Below are 20,846 nucleotides of genomic sequence, written 5' to 3' on the forward strand. Positions count from 1 at the left end.
ATTAAAGTAGTTTACCACTGGCTCATACTTTCTGTTCTGTATGCCGTTCACTGTATATTGTTTATATTCCTGTTTTTTTTTCAGTAAAACAAAACAACAACAACAATGGGAGACTTGATGCACAATACAAAAAGGAAGAGGCACACATAATATAGGCTACACATCAATTGTCTGTCATTCCAGGATAATATCTTTTCACAAGACACATTTGCCAGTTTTAGTATGAATGAAGTGTAAATAAAACAGCATAGTGTGAAATAGTAATCAAAATCAATTGTAAAAATTGATTAATGGATTAAATAGCCAGAAAGGAAAAATATTTTTTTGCATACTCCAGCCAATAAGGTAGCACTTCATAACGTTGTGTTTAGCTGTTGCAAGATAGCTGTTATAGTTGTGGTTTGTGGTTTTCCCCAGTGGCCTAATATAGATAGGCCTACAGAGCAGAGATAGGCTATTAAATTGACAACATCACATTATAGCATAACACTGTTGTGAAACCCCTTAAATAGCCTAGATTTTGTTGTCCAAAGTGTGTGTGTGTGTGTATTCTGTCTCAACAAAATTGAACCACATGCCTCCAGGTGGCTGTCAGATTGAGGGCAGCCTTCTACAGTGACGGCGTCGGCATTGCTGTCAAATTGTAGCTAATCCCCGGAAATTGCTGTCTGTTTGGCTTACTTATGAAATTAGTAGTTTGAAAAAGTTGTTTCTCTTGTAATGAAAAATCTGTGCAGTTATCTACAGCTGATATAAGTGGATATGATAGCCGTGGGGATGGATTACAGGCTGCTTCTCATATAAGAATCAGAAGTCCGTGTGATACAGTGAGAGAGAAGAGGGACCTTCTGTGACTAACTTGGTTTATTGCTGTTATTTTTGGAAATAATCTTCCGTCGATACTGTATCTGTTACAGGTTATTATACCACTTCAAAATGAATTGTAAGAATGCTGATAAAGACTTTTTTTTTGCCCAGTTGTATTGTAAAAGTTGTTCAGACTTGTGAATTACAGCAACTATAGGTGTAGAAGCCTACTACCGGAGATGGCAGAAAATATTGGCAGTTTGCATAATTTATACACTTTATAAATGTGTTTAACTATAAATCCTGATAAAATTACAATTTAAAAAGAGGTATCTCATTTATGCATGTGTGTGCGTGTGTGAATTGAGGAATAAGATCTGAGTCTATTTGATATCAAAAATCTAGGTGAAGTTCTCTTTAGTCATTCAAGCCAGAGGGCAAGGAAAAATGAAACTGCGGAAAAGTCAACATGTTACAGATTAAAAGATGTTTAATCAAACTTGACACATCTCATTAACAGTCAGGTCCTCCTGCCGGTGTGGGTGCCATCTGCGGTTAGACGTGTTGATGAAAAACTTGGTGCTGCTGCCTTGTTGTGAGTCATCTGTCACATCCTTTCTGGAAAAAAACAAACACATGAAGCCATGAAAGGCCATAGAGAGGTGGTGAAGGAGATACATCAGCTGACATCACTGACCTACGGGGTGAACACACTCTCACCTTATCACTTTATCACCTATCACGTTCTTTCGAGAGTCATTCATTCGTTTCCTTTATAATATCTCACATGACACATCAAACAACAAACACTTATGGGATGCCAGCAGTGAGTCTGGATCTGTAAAAGCTCCAGATATTGATGGGTGTACAGATACATTCATCAAACGAGCAGCTTTTTTTCTTCTTCATAATATTGTATTTTTATAATGGCAGGGAGGTTTGACATCTTACCAATTTAGTGAAGGTCACTCACAGTATGTCTTGTATTACTTCTGACCCAGCTGATGGATCTGTGTTGAGACAAGAATGACAACCTGAGAAAACATCTCTCTGACCTTTTATAACACGTTTCTAGTTTGCAGCATGTCCTTTACTAAACTATACTATTTTCTAAATATTTCCTTGCTCCACAATACGTTTTTTTTTTTTTTCTTTTGACTCATTGTATGCTGACATCTGCCCCTTTATGAATCCATGCTGTTCTGTGTTTACTTCTGGGGCTTTTCCTGTGTCCTGCTCCCCTGGACACATGCACAGCACTGACTCAACTATTATTATATTGTATTGTGTGAGTGCTGATGATAGACGGGGCTGATTCCAGGAAACTGGTTGTTGAACAGTTCTGAGGGATTGTGTAAGTAATAACAAACCATTTCAACAAATGTGACCATTTGATAACCACAATGACAAATGTACACCCTCACACACACGTCACGTGTTACTGTTTCCACGTGAGATGTTCCTGTCATCCAAACATCCTTCTATTACACGAAGACACTTTCTTATTCAGTCCTAAAACGTAGTTGGAAAATCATCCAACACATTCCTTTATTATTATTTTGTCTTTCTTTTCACATCAGTTTTCAGATGATTGATTTGTGTTATTTTTAATAATGTGCTTTTCCTTCTTAGTTCAGCTTATTTCCTATGTACTCACTTATTTTCAAGAATAACGGTTGGAAATGAGCTGTCTGGGTCACACTGACATAGACAAATGTTCACTCTCTGCAAAAAACAAAAATGAAAAAAAAACTTCACAATATCGGTCCTGCTTGACTGAAAAGTCCATTAGTTAATTAGTTAATTAGCGGTCTGTTCTCCTCGGGGTGACGATGGTAGGCTGGCCGGCGGAGCACGTCAGGAGCCGGGCTGCTGCCTCTGTGATGTCGCGGTCGCTGCTCGGACCTGGAGCTTCACTTCTCCGAAAAACATCGGGGCAAACTTCTAAACAGCCGTCGTTTGGATAAACTACCCGCACATGGGGATCTAAACAGTTACTTTCTCGCATGAAAAAATATTAAAACTTAATAAAGTCACGTAATAACAGAGCCAGTCTAAATATTAGAAATTCTCTGGTAATAACAGCTTCAGCAGGAACATTTCTGTTGTCGGTCGTCGAGTGGTTATGACGCTTCCAGTGACGACACTCATCGGCCAATCAGTGGAAGGCAGTCGGCTGACGTCACGTTTTAGTAACGCTTCGGCTCGCTTGGAACCAGGGCTGAGGTGATACCAAAACTGTACCCGGTTGCAGGTACTGCGTGCTAGTGGAAACACGCAATAGCGCGCCGAGCCGTGCCGTACCGAGCCGAACCGTGCTAGTGGAAATGCGCCATTAGACACCAGGAAACTAAATCACAAAAGAAATGAAAAATGAGACAGGCATTCAAAAACACTACATAACATAACATGTCTTTAAAGTTTCTTTAAGTTCCTGGAACTTGACCGGACTGATACAACCAGAGCCATGACTCCAGAGGCCACTGAGGTCATGTCAGGCTTACTTCTGGGAATCTGGGTGGTAGCCTATAATGACACGAGGAGGACGAGTTTACATTCTACAATTACACATCTTTGGTTTTAAGTCTCATCCTGGCGTATAATTTAGAGTGAATCTCTTGAAATGTGCCTTTTTTTTAAGGTAAAAATAAATAAATAAGAAGGATATTTATACCCAACCCGATTACATCCATTTAGAGAAATGTTGGGTCAGAACTGTTTATATCAGTTGCGTGACTGCATGTGTCTATGTGTCTGCTTGTGTGTCTGATTTCGTGTCTACAGCTTGAGGCAGTGTGTGTGTTTGTGTGTGTGTGTTGCTGCACAAGTGGAAGTTTTGCATTATGAATGTGAATGGGCAAGCAGATAGCCTACAATGCAGTCACTCAACACTGTGCACACCTGAGATGTTGAGACTTATCCATTGGACAAAGCACACACACATACACACACACAGACACACACATAATAAGATTCTGTGCAATGGAAATAAATTACATTCAACATGGGCAAAGTGAGGGTCACATATTATTTCTCACTGTTAGTCCTGAAACCTCTGGGTCACTCTGTCCTCCAGCGCAGCTCGTATCTCAGTTTTCTGTCAGAGCAAAAGGAATGAGGTCAGATTAATTCTATTTTCTTTCATAAAACACATTACATTATCATATTTGGATTTAATGGGAAAGAAAATGAAAATTCACAGTTTTGCCAAATAATGTGTGACATTTTGCTCACCCCACAGCCTGTGCAGGCAAACACATATTATCTGACTAAACTAAGACCTAGTCAATTATTTACTTAACATCATAATAAGAATAAGAAGTCAATACAACCTAATAAAAAATCCATACATTACAACTGTATCTCTATTTATCGCAAAATGAATGAAATTCCTGCACATTGGTTCATATCTCAGTGTCTTTCAAAGTCAAACTCAGTGTAACATTAAACTGAAGGTGATGCTGCTCTCTGCTCATTTGCATAATCAGCACATGGATTTAAGCAGTACCTTAATTTGCATATTGCTGAGCAGGGTCCCACTGTTCAACAGCTGGTTATACTGCCAGCCCCAGCCCACCTCCCCCACATGGCTCTGCCTGGGCATAGGAGGAGGGGCGCACGGTGCAGCTCGGCACAAATAAGTGAGGTCACCGGTGGCCTGAGGTGATGAGGCGCCCACACCGACGTACCTGGGGAAATAGTTTGATCTTGGCCGGTAGTCTCCAATTCCATCTGGGCCTTGTTAGGAACAGAGGACATTTGAAAGGAGGAACATTTTGAAAATAATACCTCTAAAAATACTTATTTTACCACAGGCACAGCACAGGTGTATAAGGAAAGAGCAGGGAGCAGCTACTGAAGGACAGACAAGAAACCCAGAAACTAAATGAATCTTTCAAGATGTTTAAAAGCAGCAGTCACCTATATGGGAATATTTTATCAATTCTTAATCAATATACTGTTTTCTGTGATATGATGATACATGCATTAGCAGTAACATGCCCATAATGCACACAGAATGACATGTTGTACAATGCACTCTCATGCATACACAATGAGGCGCACGCAGGGTTTGTTAACTCCCTTTTGGCCCTGGTTTATAGTGCCATCGTGTGTCCAATTACAGTTATATTGGCTTGGATACAGACCATGTGATTGGACAATGAATTGCAGTTGCACAAAGCTGAAAAGGTCTTCAGACAACACATAGATTCTCTTGTTGTTGTTCATATGATAATGATATGATAATCTAATGACAATAATTATATGGATGCAACAGGCTTATTTTGGGCCTTAAAATTATTTGGTTAATGTATTATTATTACTTTTATAATATTTTGTTGTGTTGTATCATCATTACATTTTATATCACAAATATAACACCACTCATGTTGCACAGACAAACCAGGCAGCATACACAGTAGCTACATGAGCAGCACCCAGTTAAACTTGCACAGTTGTGCTTTGACCTCGTAAAATGTAGCTGCTCCCATCAAAAAAGCAAGATCCAGTTGCATTCTTGTAAATGATAACAGTAAGTGCACAGATATATAAGAATATATAGGCTACATAAAAGAACAGAGACATCACTTAAATTCTAACTCTGACCTTATTCAGACATTTTCTTTCTTCCCACAGTTGCACTCAGCTGAATGACACAATAAAGGAAGAATCTCTCTTACCTGTGAAGATCATCCTCCGTCCAGGCTCCGGCCCTCCTGCTGCTCTCTCACTGCTTCGCATCTTTCTTTTTCTTTTCTCCTTCTCTGTTATGTTTGTTGAAGTCTGGATACACCAGAATAATGGGCACCCTTGGGTGATAACTTGAGCCCATGCAGCGGTACTCTCTGTCCATGGGGTCACGGTTTGGTTGTCATGCAACAACTTGTTGTCATGGTGTCAGTGCTGGTGGCCTAGTTACATTTTAAAAACAGGGGATGTTTCTGCTGCAGAAGCTCGTCCACCTCACATTTGATCTCAATTTGTCCCTGAGCACTGAGATAAATAAATCAACATGAGAGCACCAGTCCACAATGAGCACTGTTACAACAGCATTACCTTTATATTTTCAGATTATTTTAAGTAAGTTATTATTCATGCTGTATATAGTTCATACACTGTGGTTGCAGAAGTTGTCCTAAATACAAAATGTCTTCATAATTCATCAATAGTAGGGAACAAAGCATTGTAGCTATTTAATGTTACTGATGTCACCTCTCTGAATTAGCCTACTTAACTTCTTCTATTCTTTTAAAAATGTGTTTCCGAAGATCTGATTCCTCACCTCTTGTCTGTTATCTGTGCTGCTGTACTATCTAAACTCCTTCTCTGCAATCAATAACATTTGTTTTATCTTATCTTACTTCTTAACAAAGCCCTGCAGGCTGTGAGGATTCAGGTCAGCCCTTGAAGAATCATATTAACTTTTACAAGGTGTAGGCTACTGCAAAATAACTACATTTGAAGAGGACTTTTTTCAGAAGAGTGCAATGACGGGGAATTCATTCATCTGAAGTTTACTAGTTTATTTACTGTTGCTTTAAAACTAACTCAAAATATAGGCTAGTGCTACTTATTGGATGAACTCTCCGCTACCATTATCTGTGTTGTTGCTATATAAAATGTTAATATCACGTTAGGATATTGCACAGGTCTTTTTCATATTTATTTTAACCTTTAGGCTACTAAATGTGTTTAATAAATCATCAGTGACCACAACTTGCATTTTTGTGGATGGCGCCATCTACAACAGTGTTACTGCAATAGGTCACTAGGTGGCATCAACGCATCACTTTGTGATACTTCACTCCTCCTCAGCATTCCCATTTCTTTTCCTTTTTTGTTAAATGGACTCGCCCATGAGCCGCCCCTTGTGACTAAATCTCTGTCAAGCTCACTGCAGATGGCGACGACCAGACAGGAAATACATTGATTCTGCCTTCGAAATAAGATAGGCCTAATAGAAACGTCGAGACTGAGCATGTGTTATTAAGCAAAAATGATAATGATATGGTCGAGGCACTACTGAGCAGCACTCAATCAGAAACATTCACATAGGCCTACGAAAAGGGACATTTCGGAATTGACCGTAGCCCATGTTGCATTTCAATGATGCGGTTCTCATTTGTTGCTGGCAATTATTCACTTTTACAATGTAGGCCTACTGTGCAGCTGAATAAATGGGATAGGTCATCATTAAAAAAAAAAAAAAAAGCAACGTGCTGTGATAAAGGCATGTGCTAGGCTAATAATTTCGCATAATAACCTATCTCGAGAAATGAAAATTACATTTTAGAAGATAAAAAAAAAGATAGAAGAAAATCAACCTTATTTTAATTTACCCAAAAATAAGCTACCACGTCCTCGCATCCTCCATTGTCTCTTATAATATCATGCAATAAGCTCGTCATCCTCTTTGGAGTTTTATTTTGAAAAACATACCAGGAAGTGCTCCATTTAAATCCGTCCGACTTGACGGCTGGTGTGTCAGTCACCATGGTGGCACACAACAGAGCACAGCAGCAGAAGCGGCGGCGGTGGACCTATCCTCACTTTTAGACCCGTTAAGTAATGCTAATATAATGAATATTTCTCAGTGAGTGTATCCGGGGTCTACCTCTCATCATGGACGCCAGGTTGTTGTTGACGGGTTAATAAGTGTTAGCTCACTTTTTTTGTTATGTTTGTGCGGATCCTTTTACACGGGATTTTCTTTTCGTCGCTGCAAGCAGAATGCTGAAGAGACAAGGAATGGCTTTGATGAACGCTGGCTTGAATAAAAAAAGGGACATTTTCCACGCTAGGTTAAATAGTTTATAATAATAAGAGACTGTTTTGAGCACGCGCTTGGTATTAAAGAAGTTTTTTTTCCTCCCGGTGGGACTGCCGGTTTCGGCTCGGGCTTAGCAGAAAAAGACAGACAACCCCCGAGGAGACCGCTCGGCTCGGCTCGGCTCGGCTCGCTCCGGCTGTCTGGCTCTAGTCGTGGCCTGGGTCCGGGCACTCCCAGCCAGCCCCAAGCTTATCCGCTCGCATCGGAGCACAGGCGACGAGAATAAAGCGGCACGGCGAGGAGACTTGTGTCGTGGTGTAGCTATATCCCCACCACCCTGCCCTTGGATATTTATAAACGCCGTTTCCCTGCTCCTTCCCTCCTCACTAAAGGATAAGGAATTCACTATCTATCCAGACGGCGTCTTCCAAAACAATGGCGTCTTATGTGGATAACAGCTTTCGGCAGGCTGTGATGATGAATCCGGCTGAAAGGACGCAACAGGTCAGTAAAGACGAAATGACTAATTGCATTTAACTATTAATAGAAACCGCATTCCGGGTTTTTTCCCCCTCTTCTACTCTCTGCAGTGTTTTTCCACTTAGTTGCCACATTTGTAACGCTGCAACATCCGCTACCCCAGTGTGTTAAACTGCTGCAAGTGTTTCTGTGCAACTGTTGCCATTCAGCTAGTACTAGGTAGTGTTACGTACATGGCTACATCCCGCTAAGCCCTCTATCAGCACAGATAATCAAGGGCACTTAACGTAGCTGGAGCTGGAGCTGCAGCCCACGGTGGGAATGAGCAACTTTTTAACAGTATATCTCTGGGTTTCCTTTGCTTTTTTCCCTCTAATTCTTCTTCTTTAAATGACTTGGGTGTATGCTAGTTATGCATTTTGCAAAACTGCATAAAGATTGGTTGCAAACATGAGTGTGTAAAAGGCACAGATTGGGGCTAATCCTAAATTAGCCATTAGCCCATGTAAGCTTACCAAAACAAACCTCACCTCTAATCATTTATAACAAAGGAAGGCACATTAAAGGTTGATTTTGACCTACTTTTGACATTTTCTTTGACTTTTCTTGTTTTTTAAATCACCAATGGTGCAGTGGAGTTTGAATTACTTGTTTCCACAGCTCCATACAGTCACTGTGTCAGCTTCAGTATCATCTGATACATGTCAATAGCTTCCTCTGGGAAGTTTGTAGTGCTGGTTGGAGGTAGCCTACTATGGATGTAAATGCTGTGGGCTGTGGTTATTACCCCAGAGCCACACACACAAACACTCCTGTCACTTTGTCTTGATATTAGCAGTTGTTACTGTAACACAACACATCCAGTTTGGCTCCAAAGATGGTTTTAATTCACTGGAGCACTTCCCATGCTGCACTGCACTGCACATGGATACTGCTGCATTAGGAGAGGCTTTACACACAATGGGCAATCAATAGGCCACCACTTAAACCAGTGGGGCTGCAGTTTAGTGGCACCGCTCTCTATCCCTCCATCTGACATCGAGGAAACAATTATGGTGTCATTGATGACTTGTTAACTGCACTGGGCTCATGGTCTTTTACAGCTCCACGTATAGGCTGTGATTTGCATATAGGAGTCAGATACCATCGTGCTTCAGGAAACAAAGATGGTCAAACAGAATGTGGCTCATGTCATTAGATGTAAATAAGCAATTAGTATTTGCATATTTGATCCTTTGATTGTGTTATAGATTACTCTTTTATTCTCTAATATACATGCAGAAAATGTCTTAGAGAGCACTGCTTGTTTTGTCCTTATATTCAGTTATTGATCCATATAGGGCTTATGGCACTAAAAAAAACAAAAAAAACTTCCTGTTAATTGCCCTATTAGGTAACCTAATTGTTTCTGTGGTTCAGAATTTTGTATTGACTTTAAATGTGAGTCATCGAGTCAAATTGTTTGCAGTTTTGCATTTGTGGTGGTGTGTAATTGTTTCCCTTTTCATTTTTTTCCACTAAACAGGTGATTTTCTCAGCTGGAAATAGCCGCTGCTGTTTCTAGTTTTGATGATGTTCTTTTTTTCTTTTCTTTTTTTTTACTAAAAATAAGTTGTTCTGCACTTTCCCCAACTGCTGATGTGGAAGTGAGAATATGATTCAAAGCAGTGAGTCTGTGATACATGTGATACAACCTAGCTTCCTGCTGCCAACACCTGAAAGAATTTATAGTGCATCGGCGACATATCAAAGTCTGAATAGCGTTTCTGCGAACCAATTACGCCAACCTGCAATGAATATGTGAGAACATATGCTCAGAGTTTCTGAGCTGGAAAGTAGTTTAATTAAAAGATCATGAGGCTTGAATAAAAGCTGTCCTACTGGGATACTTGAGTTACACACAAAAAAAGTGGTATACTGGAGCCGTGGTATGAACCCGTGCTGCGTCATAATACAAATATTTAATTCAGAATGTCTTTGATATGGACGGACAGGGAAAAAAGCAAAGTGTGATGTTTTAACAGAATTAGAAAAGTCTGTATGAAAAGACAGCATCCATATTGTTTTCTAGCTGCAGCCCACAGCACAGATGCGTCTGTGATTATTCTGTAGAGAGTCCACAAGACACCTTTGTGATAAGTGAGAAGTCGTTTTCGACATTAATCTTCATTGCAGCGAATATCATGTGACTGTGTGCGTGCCTCTGTTGGTCTCCGCTTGGGTGTGTTTCAATAGCAGCACCGTTCCTGGTGTTCTTTTCAAGTGTCCGGCGAATGTGGCGGCTGACACACTTTATCCTAATGGTGTTGGCAGGGCCTCTCTGTCAGGATTAGCTAACGGCTACAGGGATCTGTCTTTATCGCTCAAGACTGACCACAGTGGGATTTGACCCTCCGCCTCACCCCATTGTCACATGGCAGGCTAAATAACTGACCACTTGACAGCTAGCGTTCACACCGGCTTTGGCAGTTGTTTTGAACTGTAACTGGAGGTGCGCAGAAATCTTTGACAGTGGATTAAAGAGGCAGAGGAGAGGAGGGAGGAGGGTGACACAGTTCCTCTGTAAACCACTGCTGCACATTTCTGCAGCTGTGATATGAATTAAGATAACATGGCATGGCTATTTGATCTGTAATTCATATATTTTTTTTCAATCATGCATTTGGGAGAGAGTTACATCACTGTGAATGCAAGAGTGTGCAAGTATCTCTCTAACATGCAGTGTGGTGCTCAGTGCATCCTGGAAACATGTTTTGAATTTGTGATCCTCAAGATTTTAAATGATTTAAAAGGAACACGATTGAAGCACCTTTCAGGCCACAAGATGTATTCAGGCTAGTCTCACATTTTAGTTATTTTCAATTTCATCCTTAATTGGGTTCTTTCATCTTGTAGACTCAATCAAGTCAAGGTTCAATCATCTTAAAAGGGCTTCTCCCTCCCTCCCTCGTCTTCACTATAAAAATGATGGCAGGGCAGATACGTTATTAGATTTGGCTGTGACACAATGACAGCGAGTCTGCTTCAAGAGGGCGAGTTCGCATGTCGTTTTATTTCAGAGCAGATTATTTCAAATCCAAATTGAAAATTTTATCGATCAGAGATGCGGAATTGATTTCTGTCTTGTCTTGAAACGATCAAGTAGCAACACATCTTCTCAAATTTCAGTGGCTGCATCATGATCTCTTCTCATATCACTGCCAGTTGCATACCGTGCATTTTCACCGCTGGTCGGACAAAACAAAAGAAGCAGTTTGTTGAAGATGCCTCTTTCAGCTCTTATTGGCATTTCCCCTATCATTTAGCCACCATTGTATCAGTCGTTATGTAATAATAGCTCTAGTAGAAGAAGGTGTGTTCAACATCAAACATGGACCTTAGGCTTTGTCTGTTGTGGTATCGATGGCATGTTTGTTTATTTGGTCACTACGTGGGAGTTTCTCTTTCGTCAGCTGTAGAAATCCTGCACTGCCGAGCACTGAGATCTGGCTTTTCTCACCAAGTTATACGTGCTTGTAATGTTTTTGTAGCCTCAGTATTTCATAGTTGGAGCATTTGCATGTACACAGGTCCATGGAACTGGCTTTTCACCTTTCACTTTCATGCTGTGCTTGTATCAGGAATAGTTTTATTTATTTTTATGTTGTCGCATAGGTGATGTCATTATGTCCTATACGGAGGTGTTGAATTGCACCAAACTGCATGTTTTGATGCAGCATCCATGTCCTTATCTGATCATTCAGTGTGTGTCATGATGAAGGACCAAGAGTAAGAAACCCAATAAGGAAGCAATGAGTGAAATGGCTCTCTGTAGCCCTGACAAAAGCAGGAATCAGCATGCACCTGGGCCGTCTGTCGTGCACAGATGAGCACTTCTGCTTTCGCCGCTCTGTTTATTTTCAGCAAGTAGCTTGGACTCAGGACAGACATCTCTCCTCTTGTTTAGCCAGGTGGCAAAGCTAAAGGCCACAAACGGCGACAGCCCTCCCCTGCCATGACCCTGCTTTAAGAGCTCCAGAGCTGGAAGGACAAGCTGTCTACTTTACATTGTTTCCACATATTCTGGACCTAAGCCGGAGAGCAGCGCTGGTTCGCAGTGTCTGTACGCAGACAAAGGAGGAAAACAAATTGCAGCGTGGCATTTAGTGGGCACTGACGACCCCTATGACTTTCCATGAATAAATGCACAATACATTTTAACGTCTAGGCCACAAGCCGGCCATTATCTAAAGAAGCCAACAGGAAGGAAATTAAAGATCCTGCTAATATCTAATATTCAAAATGACATAAATTTGCATATATATTTGGAGAATGGTTATAACATGATAGAGACATGTTGTGTAGAAGAAATGGGTTGCATGCAATGGGCAAAGTTTTGGAAGTTAATTACAACAACAAGGAAATTGCAATTTCTATTATTATTATTTGGATTTCTTGATACAGTTGAGGGAGTAAATGTTTAATGCAAATACTGTATAACAATTTGAAATCTAGGAAGTAGCTTATAATAAATATGAATAGTTATACAAGACATTTGTTTACAATGTTGGCTGTGTAGATAATAAAACATTATTACATTACTTCACATTACTTCATCTCTGGCCCTTCGAGCCGTAACACGGTGCAGCCCATAATCAACCTGTGCAGGAAGCGGTTGCTACAGGTTGTAAAAAGACTGATGAGCTCCGAGCGGCCCCGTCTCTCAGCATCCTGCTCAGTACAATCAGACAGAGGAAAAGCGTCAGGATGCTCTTTGAACTCGAGCAGGAAGAACGTCTTGACAACAGAACAAAAAAGAAAACCCTTCCCCCCCTGAAGCTGCTTTTGCTTTTTTTTTTTGCTTTTCTGAAACTGGGTGTTGTTTTGTAACTGTCTTCCTATTTCTGTCAGGGCATCAGAAGCATGCAAACGTCTATTTAAAAACCCTCCGTATCACTGTCTCACAAAGTAGGGCGGACGTCTGTGGCGATTTTTTTTTACTTAGGTCTTTACGGTGTAATTTTCCCAGGCAACACAGGTTTTTTTTTTTCTAATTCTCCAGAACTGCGATCTATCTTGTAAATTTTAGGTGCTTGCTTGCCTTGGCGTTTGGCTTGTAATGTGCACTGCAGCGCTAACCCCTGTAGAAGAAAAAGTGATGTCACATGTTATTCTTGTATTGAAAGTGGAGGCCGAAGTGGTTACACACTCCGCGGTCACAGTGACGTATTCCTCCCAGTTTAAATACAGGGGGATGATTTCAGGAAAAGGAAGAAAGAAAGAAATGCACCAACGTACAATACGCACACACAGCGCTGCTTCTGATTGGTGCATTTGAACCATGCTTAATTTCACATTCTTTTGTTTTATAGTGATCATAATAAAACATAGTGCAGACTAGTGGTCAGCGGGGTCATAAAAGCTATTGATTATTGAGTTAAAGGCATCGATTTTTTCAGTGTTATGACTGAACAGGGAGCAGCTGATGAAAAGATCTCATCTTAAATCAAACATACTGTACATCCTCGTCACTGTGGGAGCTAGCTGGCATTTATGATGCTTTTTACAGTTTAATTGTACCGATACATGTCCGATAGGATACCAGCCAGGAGATATTTGCATTCCAGGAAGAGTTCCTTACTGTAATACACCACCACTGTGTTTGTGTAGCCCTGTGTGTGCCTGTTACTCCCTTAAATCTAATAACGAATCGACCAATCCAGGGTAGTTAGTGTTTGAACGCACCACTGAGATTGAAGTGAGTTAAACACACACACACTTCTGCGCCTTTCATCCCATGAGGCATCATTTATAGCACAAAAGCAAGCTCGAGCTCTTCATCATCGTGTATCTACCTCTGTGGTTGCACTGATATATGTTTTTTATTCACCTATGACTAAGGTAGGTGGATACTAATGTCTTTTACAGTACAGATATAGACACAGAAACCTGAAACATCATTACAGCTTCAGATATGAACGTCTGATGTTAATCCCGGATGACAATTTGCATTCCAGGTGTGATACTCTGAAGTAATTGACTTTTCTGTGTACTTTCGCTCCAGGCGGCAATTTTCTGTGAACAATCCGATAGTTTGAGAGAGAGTTAAGAGAGAGATTACGAATCCTACTCGGTTGTTGCCCTGAACACAGACCTGCAGGGATGTGATATGCCGTCTGCATTGCATTCTGGTCCATTGAGGCCACGGAGACAGCAGACGGCTTTGTCTCTTGTGCAGCAGGTTTCTCTTCTGTACGGCTCATGAGCTGCGACTACTGTAAAATACCTGAAAGGCTCCACCTAGGTAAAAAAAAATAAAAAATCCAGTGGAGATTAAATGTGATACCGGGCGCCCTCTCTTTTGCAGATCAGTAACAAAAGGAGTGAGCAGACCCTACTCAGTTTTTTTTATTTTATTTTTAGTGCTTAGAAAAGACTTTGTGACGATGTTTGAGTCGATTCGTCCTCAGGAGGTGCATGTGAGGAAAAAAAAAGAGTGTTCATTTTCGCAGAGGTTTGCAAAAGTCTCCTTGATATCCCTCAGCAGAATCATATCAGTGTTCCTCTTCCAACAATAGAGGGTGAGAGGAAGTTAAAGTAACACAATTTGTAAAATGTTGATCCAGAGACCCCATGCAGGCTCCTGAGTTGCTTACTCTGCGGTCTTCTCTCTGCTGTACTTTTATTTTCTGGCCTCACTGAGGGATCACTCCAGGTTATTTTCATGTTTTTCGCTTTGATCTGTTGTGTTGCACATTGTTATTTCTTGCTCTTTTATAGGTCACTATGTAAAAATGATCTCTTGTTTCAACATGAAACACACAGAAAAGTCAAAATGGGGTTTTATTTGACTGTAAATCTGAGTTAATGTTGTCAGATAGGTCGGGGATGCTGCCTTCAGGGTCACACTGTACATTTGTTGTGACTGAATTACACAGATCCTAATGTCAGAGGCATGTTTCAGTTCCTTATGTTCGCATTCCTCGAGATATTTTTAAAGCAAAGAAAAACAGCTCCGGAGTCGAGGCTCCAGAAATTCCACTGGTCCTCGCAGCAGAAGGCAACAGATCTCATGCCACTGAGCGACCACAGTCTTTACATAACTTAGCCCGAGACCCACTTGGCCGCTCGGAGAGCTTAAAGAATAAACCATTCCTGACGTGCAATATTTACATGACCGCTATTGGGTTTCGCTGCGCGCCGACTGACCGAGGCTGTCGTTATAGGAAGCGTCATTCCTGAATGAGATTTTGGAAATTCCAGCAATCGGAAAAAGTGACGCCTACGTTACAGAAAAGACCGATAGCACATATGTCTTAATCTTTGGCTGACATTAAAATATCATTCCAAGGAGCTCAAAGATGGCGTTTAAGCTGTTAAACTGAAAAGAGTTATAGGGAGTTGGTCCTTCACCTGTAACGGTTGAAACGTCATTGATGTAAACAACCAGCAGATGTCTTTGAGTGAGTTTGCTTTTTAGCTTCACTCTGGTGTATAATCTGCCGTGTAATCCTCCCTCACGGAAGAACTGCTCAGACACTGACGTGGATCAGATGGAGAGCTGATTAATTTGTGTGATTAGAGAGCTCTTAAATCCCAGTATACGGGTTCAACATGCAGCTAATGCTTGTTTACAGTATTTGTAACAATGGCACTTCAAAGATGGCTGCTGCTGCTGCTGAAGTGAAGACCAGGGCAACATTTTTTTGGCAGGGCTGCATGTAAACAAATTTATAATGCTATTGTCTTTGTAGATTTTAATTAGGAGATGAATGAGTCTCGCTTTTTCTTTTGCATAAATTAATGTTTCACTCCTTAACGATCAGGGTGAAGTTAATGTTTACATTCTGCGTAGGTTGAAATTAAAGATTTTCTCTCATGCCGATCAGTCAGTGTAGCGTCGTCTTGTTTAATTACATTCCTGTGTCGACCTGTTTACTATCACAAGTGCTTTTATTTTTTTTTTCATCCTAAGAGAAAACACCCAAGTCATTGGCAGCTTCTTGGCACCACAGCCAGCTTCATTAGCATCTTGGCTCCACAGTACGTGTTTATACACTTGTAGGATCCGCGGGCCAATTTCATTAACACTAGGGCTCTAGTGGATTGTTCATTTGCCTAAGTTTAAGGTATCTGCTTTTCTCACTGCACTGAAACATTCAAATCCTTCATAGCTCATGTATTGACATGTGTGATCCTTCAAGACTGATAAGCCTGCTGCGCTTAATGTGTCGGTTTATGCTGAATCAGACTTTATACAGTTACTGTAGTGTTTCCTTAATTCAACTGATTTTTTACATGACTTGCTGACAAAAACAGACACATAAAAGGAACATGAAACTGTCCATCATAATAATGAAAGTTTGCAGTGTTTTCTCCCACATCACATCCAGTCACGAGTAATGTTAGGCAGTAATTATATACAAGGTCTGAGCTGAATGGACGACGACGAACACGGGGCAGATCTGTTTACATTTTTATCAAGATACAGTGAAGAGTTCAGGCCGCACTTGTTGAAACCTCACACTCACAGCCATAGAGTTATAGGACTGAACCTGAAAGGCAGTTTCAGTGTCAGTTAAGCTGCCGGTTGTTATCTCAAGTAACTGGATAAGTGCTCGGTCTATAGAGCTGAAAAAAATAATGAGAAATGCCTGTTGCAAAGCTAAAGGTGATGGTTTCAAAGGGCTTGTTTCCTTCAGCCGTCTGAAGATACAGAAAGCAGAGAATATTTTGCTTAAAGACGACATTAACAACTATTCAGTGATCAGAATAGCTCCCAATGAATGTAATCTTGATTTACTGATACATCAGTTGACTAAATGTTTCACCTGATTACACAACAAACCAAATATTTTAGGGCTGTGCACATCCTGTGTTTACTGTCTATACTTTGGATTGTTGCACTCATTGTTTCAACAGTATGTAAACCTGCATTGTTTTTTTTTTACTTTTCAAGTTTTTTCTTTAGTTTTTAGAATAAAAAACGGAACAACCTGAATGCCTTCATCCTTCTTGCACGGATTTGGCAAGTACCACTCTCCAAGTCAACACCAATGACGCAATGAAGTTAATCTTCTTCCACCAGCCAATTGTCTGTCTGTATGCGAAGGAAGTCTCCACCCCCACACCTCCTTTCTAGTGTCAACAAATACAAACTGCACTGTGGGTGAGGGCTGCAGGAGTGTAAAGTGAAAGTGTGTGAAGATGGCAGATTAGAGAAGAGCCAATAGAAGGAACGCTCTGTGTGATAATCAGTCACGTCACTCAGCCGCGACTCCTCTGACCCAGCGGATCGTTTTACATTGGTTGGTAAAGAGTAAAGACCCAGCTCTAATGTTGACTCATTGCACCGGTTGCCGGTCGTGCCTTTTGATCCTAACGCGGCCTGTCGAGGCCTAATGCAAAGCGTGGTTTATTAACAGCTGTGCTGGTGGTAGGCAGGTGATTACTTGCCATGCGAGCTAACGGAGGTGATTCATTACAAAGCTAGTATGAGCAGAAACAGCTGTCTGTGCTAATGGAGGCTGTTGTCAGAAGTGAAAACCGCTGCAGCTGCAGTCCTCGAGTCCTGCCAGCAGGAACGCGAGGGGGGCAGCGAAAGGAACGGCTTCGAACCTAAAGTAGGGGAAAAAAGCCTCCTCACAACATCGTTTTCCCCCCCGTTTATAAATCACAGATTAGGAATAGTGTTGTTCCACTTCCTGTGTGCACCGGAGCGGCTTGGTGTACCATATCTGTCTTGTTGAAACCTTATCTTTGTAATTGGCCCCTGAGGGTTTGTCTAACCTGTGGTTGGTCACGTTCCCAACCCTCCAGCCCTCCGTGCTCCTCCGTTGCCCATCGGGGGGAAAATGCCCGTTCATTACCGAGGTCTCGACGTAATCTGATTCTCACTGGAATGTTTGACAGTTTCTCGCTGCTTCCTGCTTTCGGGAAGAAGGGGGATAATTATCGTAGCTCGCTTGAACTGAACCACCAATTACGTTTTCTCTCTCGAACTCCGGAGTCCGGATCACTTTGGGTGCCAGGCGGGAGATTATCAGGACCCATTATCAGGGATCTTATGTGTACCCAGATTTTTTAGGACCTTCCCTCTGGAACAAGTTTGTGGAAACACATTAACCGCTGTGATGCAACATTCCTCTCACAGCCCCCGGTCGACACTGATTTCACACTGGTGACATTGTGGTATGCTTCTCCCGCTTCATGCCAGCAATGGTTTTTACTCTAAATGTCGTAATGTCCGTTGCATCCCAGCATAATTTATTAAACAGCATTATCTCATCTGTACCTCAGACCTTGACCAGGCTATTTGACACTTGCCTTGAGTGACCTCAGACAGCCGTCCGCTGCCAGACGTTTCCCCATATGGCCCTATATTTCCTTCACACTTGAACCCCTCCTGCTGGGAACAAAGCCTTTTCATTTATCATTCTTGCCATGACTAGCATACAAATCTCCTTATTTGTTATGTAGCATAGAGCAAGTATCAAAAAACCAGGCTTACATAAGGCCACATTAGCAGTTCTTCTCAGAGGCAGCTAATGCTCGGACAATCTTCTTAAAGCAGTATTTGCTCATTTGTGATTGTGTAATTTTGGTCAGTCCCCACTGTGAGGAATCTGTAAGTAAACAAAATGTTGAGTAAAGGGGATTTATTCTGAACTGTGCAAAACACAATACGCACCAATCGATCACAGCAACAAATGAGCGCTTTTTGCAGAGTATGTGTCATAATGGCAGAGGCCCTGATGGTCTTGTGGGGTTATTTACAGCAGAAACCTCAGCGCTGCGTGTATGTGTGTGTGCATTTCCACAGTTGCATCATGCATCTCACAGTTAATGTGGTTCTGTGTCTGCAGTGAGTAGTTATGAAATCTTCCTCATCATGGCTGATTAATCAGACACTGCTGCTTCCTCCGTGTGCGAAGTGAAATGTCGAGATTATGAGGAATGATTCAACCAAGGGCACAGAGTTATGATTGATGCTGTGGCCATGAAAAGATAAGAATTAGGCTGCAGATTCAGTGTGGTTTTTCTTTTTGTGTAAATCACAAAAGCTCCAGATACAGGACCAGTCAAAAGTTTGGACAAACCTTCTTATGCAATGGTTTTTCTTTTCTTTTTTTTTATTACTTTCTACATTGTAGATCCATACTGAAAACATCAAAAAAAAAAAAAAAAAAAAGCAGAGTTTTATATTTTATATTTTTCAATGTAGCCTCCTTTTGCTTAGATAAGAGCTTTTCACACGCTTGTGATTCTCTCATCGGCTTCATGAGGTTGCCACCTGGAACGGTGCAGCAGTCTTGAAGGAGTTCCCAGAGATGCAGAGCACTTGTTGGCTGTTTTGCCTTCACTCTCCCTCAAAACTCATCCCAAACAATCTCAGTTGGGTTTAGGTCAGGAGACAGATAACACTTTTGTTTTAGTTAACACTTTTTTGTTTACTATATTATTGCATAATGTGTTTCTTCATAGTTTTGATGTCTTAGGTATGTAGAAAGTAATAAAGAAAAAAACATTGAATGAGAAGGTAAGGTGTGTCCAAACTTTTGACCCATACTGTACATACATGCCTCATGTCTCATATTATTTACAGTATTTTCTTGATGGTGTTTCTTGATATTCAACCAAAATAACATAAATAGGCTATAAGTTATTCTAAAAACCTTTCAGCTCAAGTGATAGATACTGTATGTATTGCACACTTGCCACGAGTGTGGCTTTTCTTCTTACTTTTCTAATTGAAGAATAAATTAAATAAATGTCCTATTAACTACAATGTCAGATTCATATTACAATTGAGTCTGAATGACATATAGGAAAAGAATTTCCATTGTTATAGAGCTGGTTGACAGACTGGTGTGTTACATGACTTTATGAATACATCCTGACCGTGTCCATTGTGCCCTGTTCCAGAGTATACAGTCTTTATTTGCTGTTGTGTTAGTTGTCATGAAGTATGTGACTCACGTCGGGGCGGCGTTCTCATGTCCGCCCGGCCCTGCCCGGCCCTGCCCGCCTGTGTCGCTCCTGACTGCCTGCGGCTGTGTTATTATTGCACTAAACGGGGACTGCATTTGATTATAATTGGAGGGAAAAGATGCGGACCATTCAGGCATGCTTCCCTATATGCTCAGGCACTTTGAATCCAGCGAGTGTGGTGTGGACCCAACACAATGACTCCCTGTTACAACCAGCTTCTGCTTGTCAAAAACAGTTAAAATCACACCAATTATAGTGTCGCTGCAGTGGGAATAGCTGTTTTAGCTAAACTGTACCAAACTCCGGTCGTGGACTTGCCAGGTCGACTTTAACAAAGCCTTGTATTATAGCCTGGTTCCACTTGAGTTACAACCTAACATCGATCTAAATTTTACACAACAGTTAATGAATATTTGCAACAAGAGAGGTAACAGGAATGACACATAAATTAGGCGTTTAATACTCACTGACCCGACTGACTCCACTATTTGGAGCATTTACAGCGTAAGATGGGATTCAATGAGAAGTAGCCTACATTTTGTTAAAGCCATATATTACCATGTCAGCTTTTCATGGGCTGAAGTAAAACATACTTGTTATATAATTGTGATGATGGATTTTAAAGAAAATAAAATGGATTATAAATGGTGTATTTATCTGAAAAAAATCTTAATCATCCTATACAGAGCACGCAATGATGTGCAACTACATCAAATCACAGCGATGAATAGATAGAAGATAAGACGCTCAGAATCTGAAATGAAGTGGAAATAGATCTGAAGGAGCTGAGGCCGAGGAAAAGGGAAAACTTTTAAAC

General features: G+C 41.0%; 2 protein-coding genes across 29 annotated transcripts in view; one reads left to right on the forward strand and one right to left on the reverse strand.

Annotated features, from left to right (window-relative positions):
- Nucleotides 1-1,285: 1,285 nt before the first annotated feature.
- On the reverse strand, nucleotides 1,286-5,768 carry spmip2 (sperm microtubule inner protein 2). Its single transcript, XM_085788687.1, has 4 exons — nucleotides 5,490-5,768; nucleotides 4,316-4,545; nucleotides 3,846-3,904; nucleotides 1,286-1,425 (listed from the first exon to the last, which is right to left on the reverse strand). Exons 1-3 carry the CDS (start codon nucleotides 5,548-5,550, stop codon nucleotides 3,848-3,850), a joined length of 348 nt encoding a protein of 115 aa, XP_085644813.1. The 5' UTR covers nucleotides 5,551-5,768; the 3' UTR covers nucleotides 1,286-1,425; nucleotides 3,846-3,847.
- A 1,527-nt stretch (nucleotides 5,769-7,295) lies between these two features.
- Nucleotides 7,296-20,846, forward strand: part of rapgef2b (Rap guanine nucleotide exchange factor 2b) — a 111,610-nt gene continuing 98,059 nt past the window's right edge. For all 28 annotated transcript variants that reach the window (XM_085789087.1, XM_085789088.1, XM_085789097.1 and 25 more), the window contains exon 1: nucleotides 7,296-8,083. In XM_085789087.1, coding sequence (XP_085645213.1) covers nucleotides 8,015-8,083 — 69 coding nt within the window. In that variant the 5' untranslated portion in view covers nucleotides 7,296-8,014. The remainder of the gene's footprint in view (nucleotides 8,084-20,846) is intronic.

This window comes from Trachurus japonicus, chromosome 10, assembly GCF_045865225.1.
Source record: "Trachurus japonicus isolate A0001 chromosome 10, Traja_1.0".
Classification (NCBI taxonomy): domain Eukaryota; kingdom Metazoa; phylum Chordata; class Actinopteri; order Carangiformes; family Carangidae; genus Trachurus; species Trachurus japonicus.

Bases quoted from the DNA above. Each gene is read 5' to 3' on its own strand.
- spmip2 (XM_085788687.1), bottom strand. From the start codon at position 5,550: ATGCGAAGCAGTGAGAGAGCAGCAGGAGGGCCGGAGCCTGGACGGAGG. The intron at 4,546-5,489 runs GTAAGAGAGATT...GTTCCTAACAAG, and splicing joins ACGGAGGATGATCTTCACAG to GCCCAGATGGAATTGGAGAC. The intron at 3,905-4,315 runs GTACTGCTTAAA...TTGCTCTGACAG, and splicing joins TCAGCAATATGCAAATTAAG to AAAACTGAGATACGAGCTGC.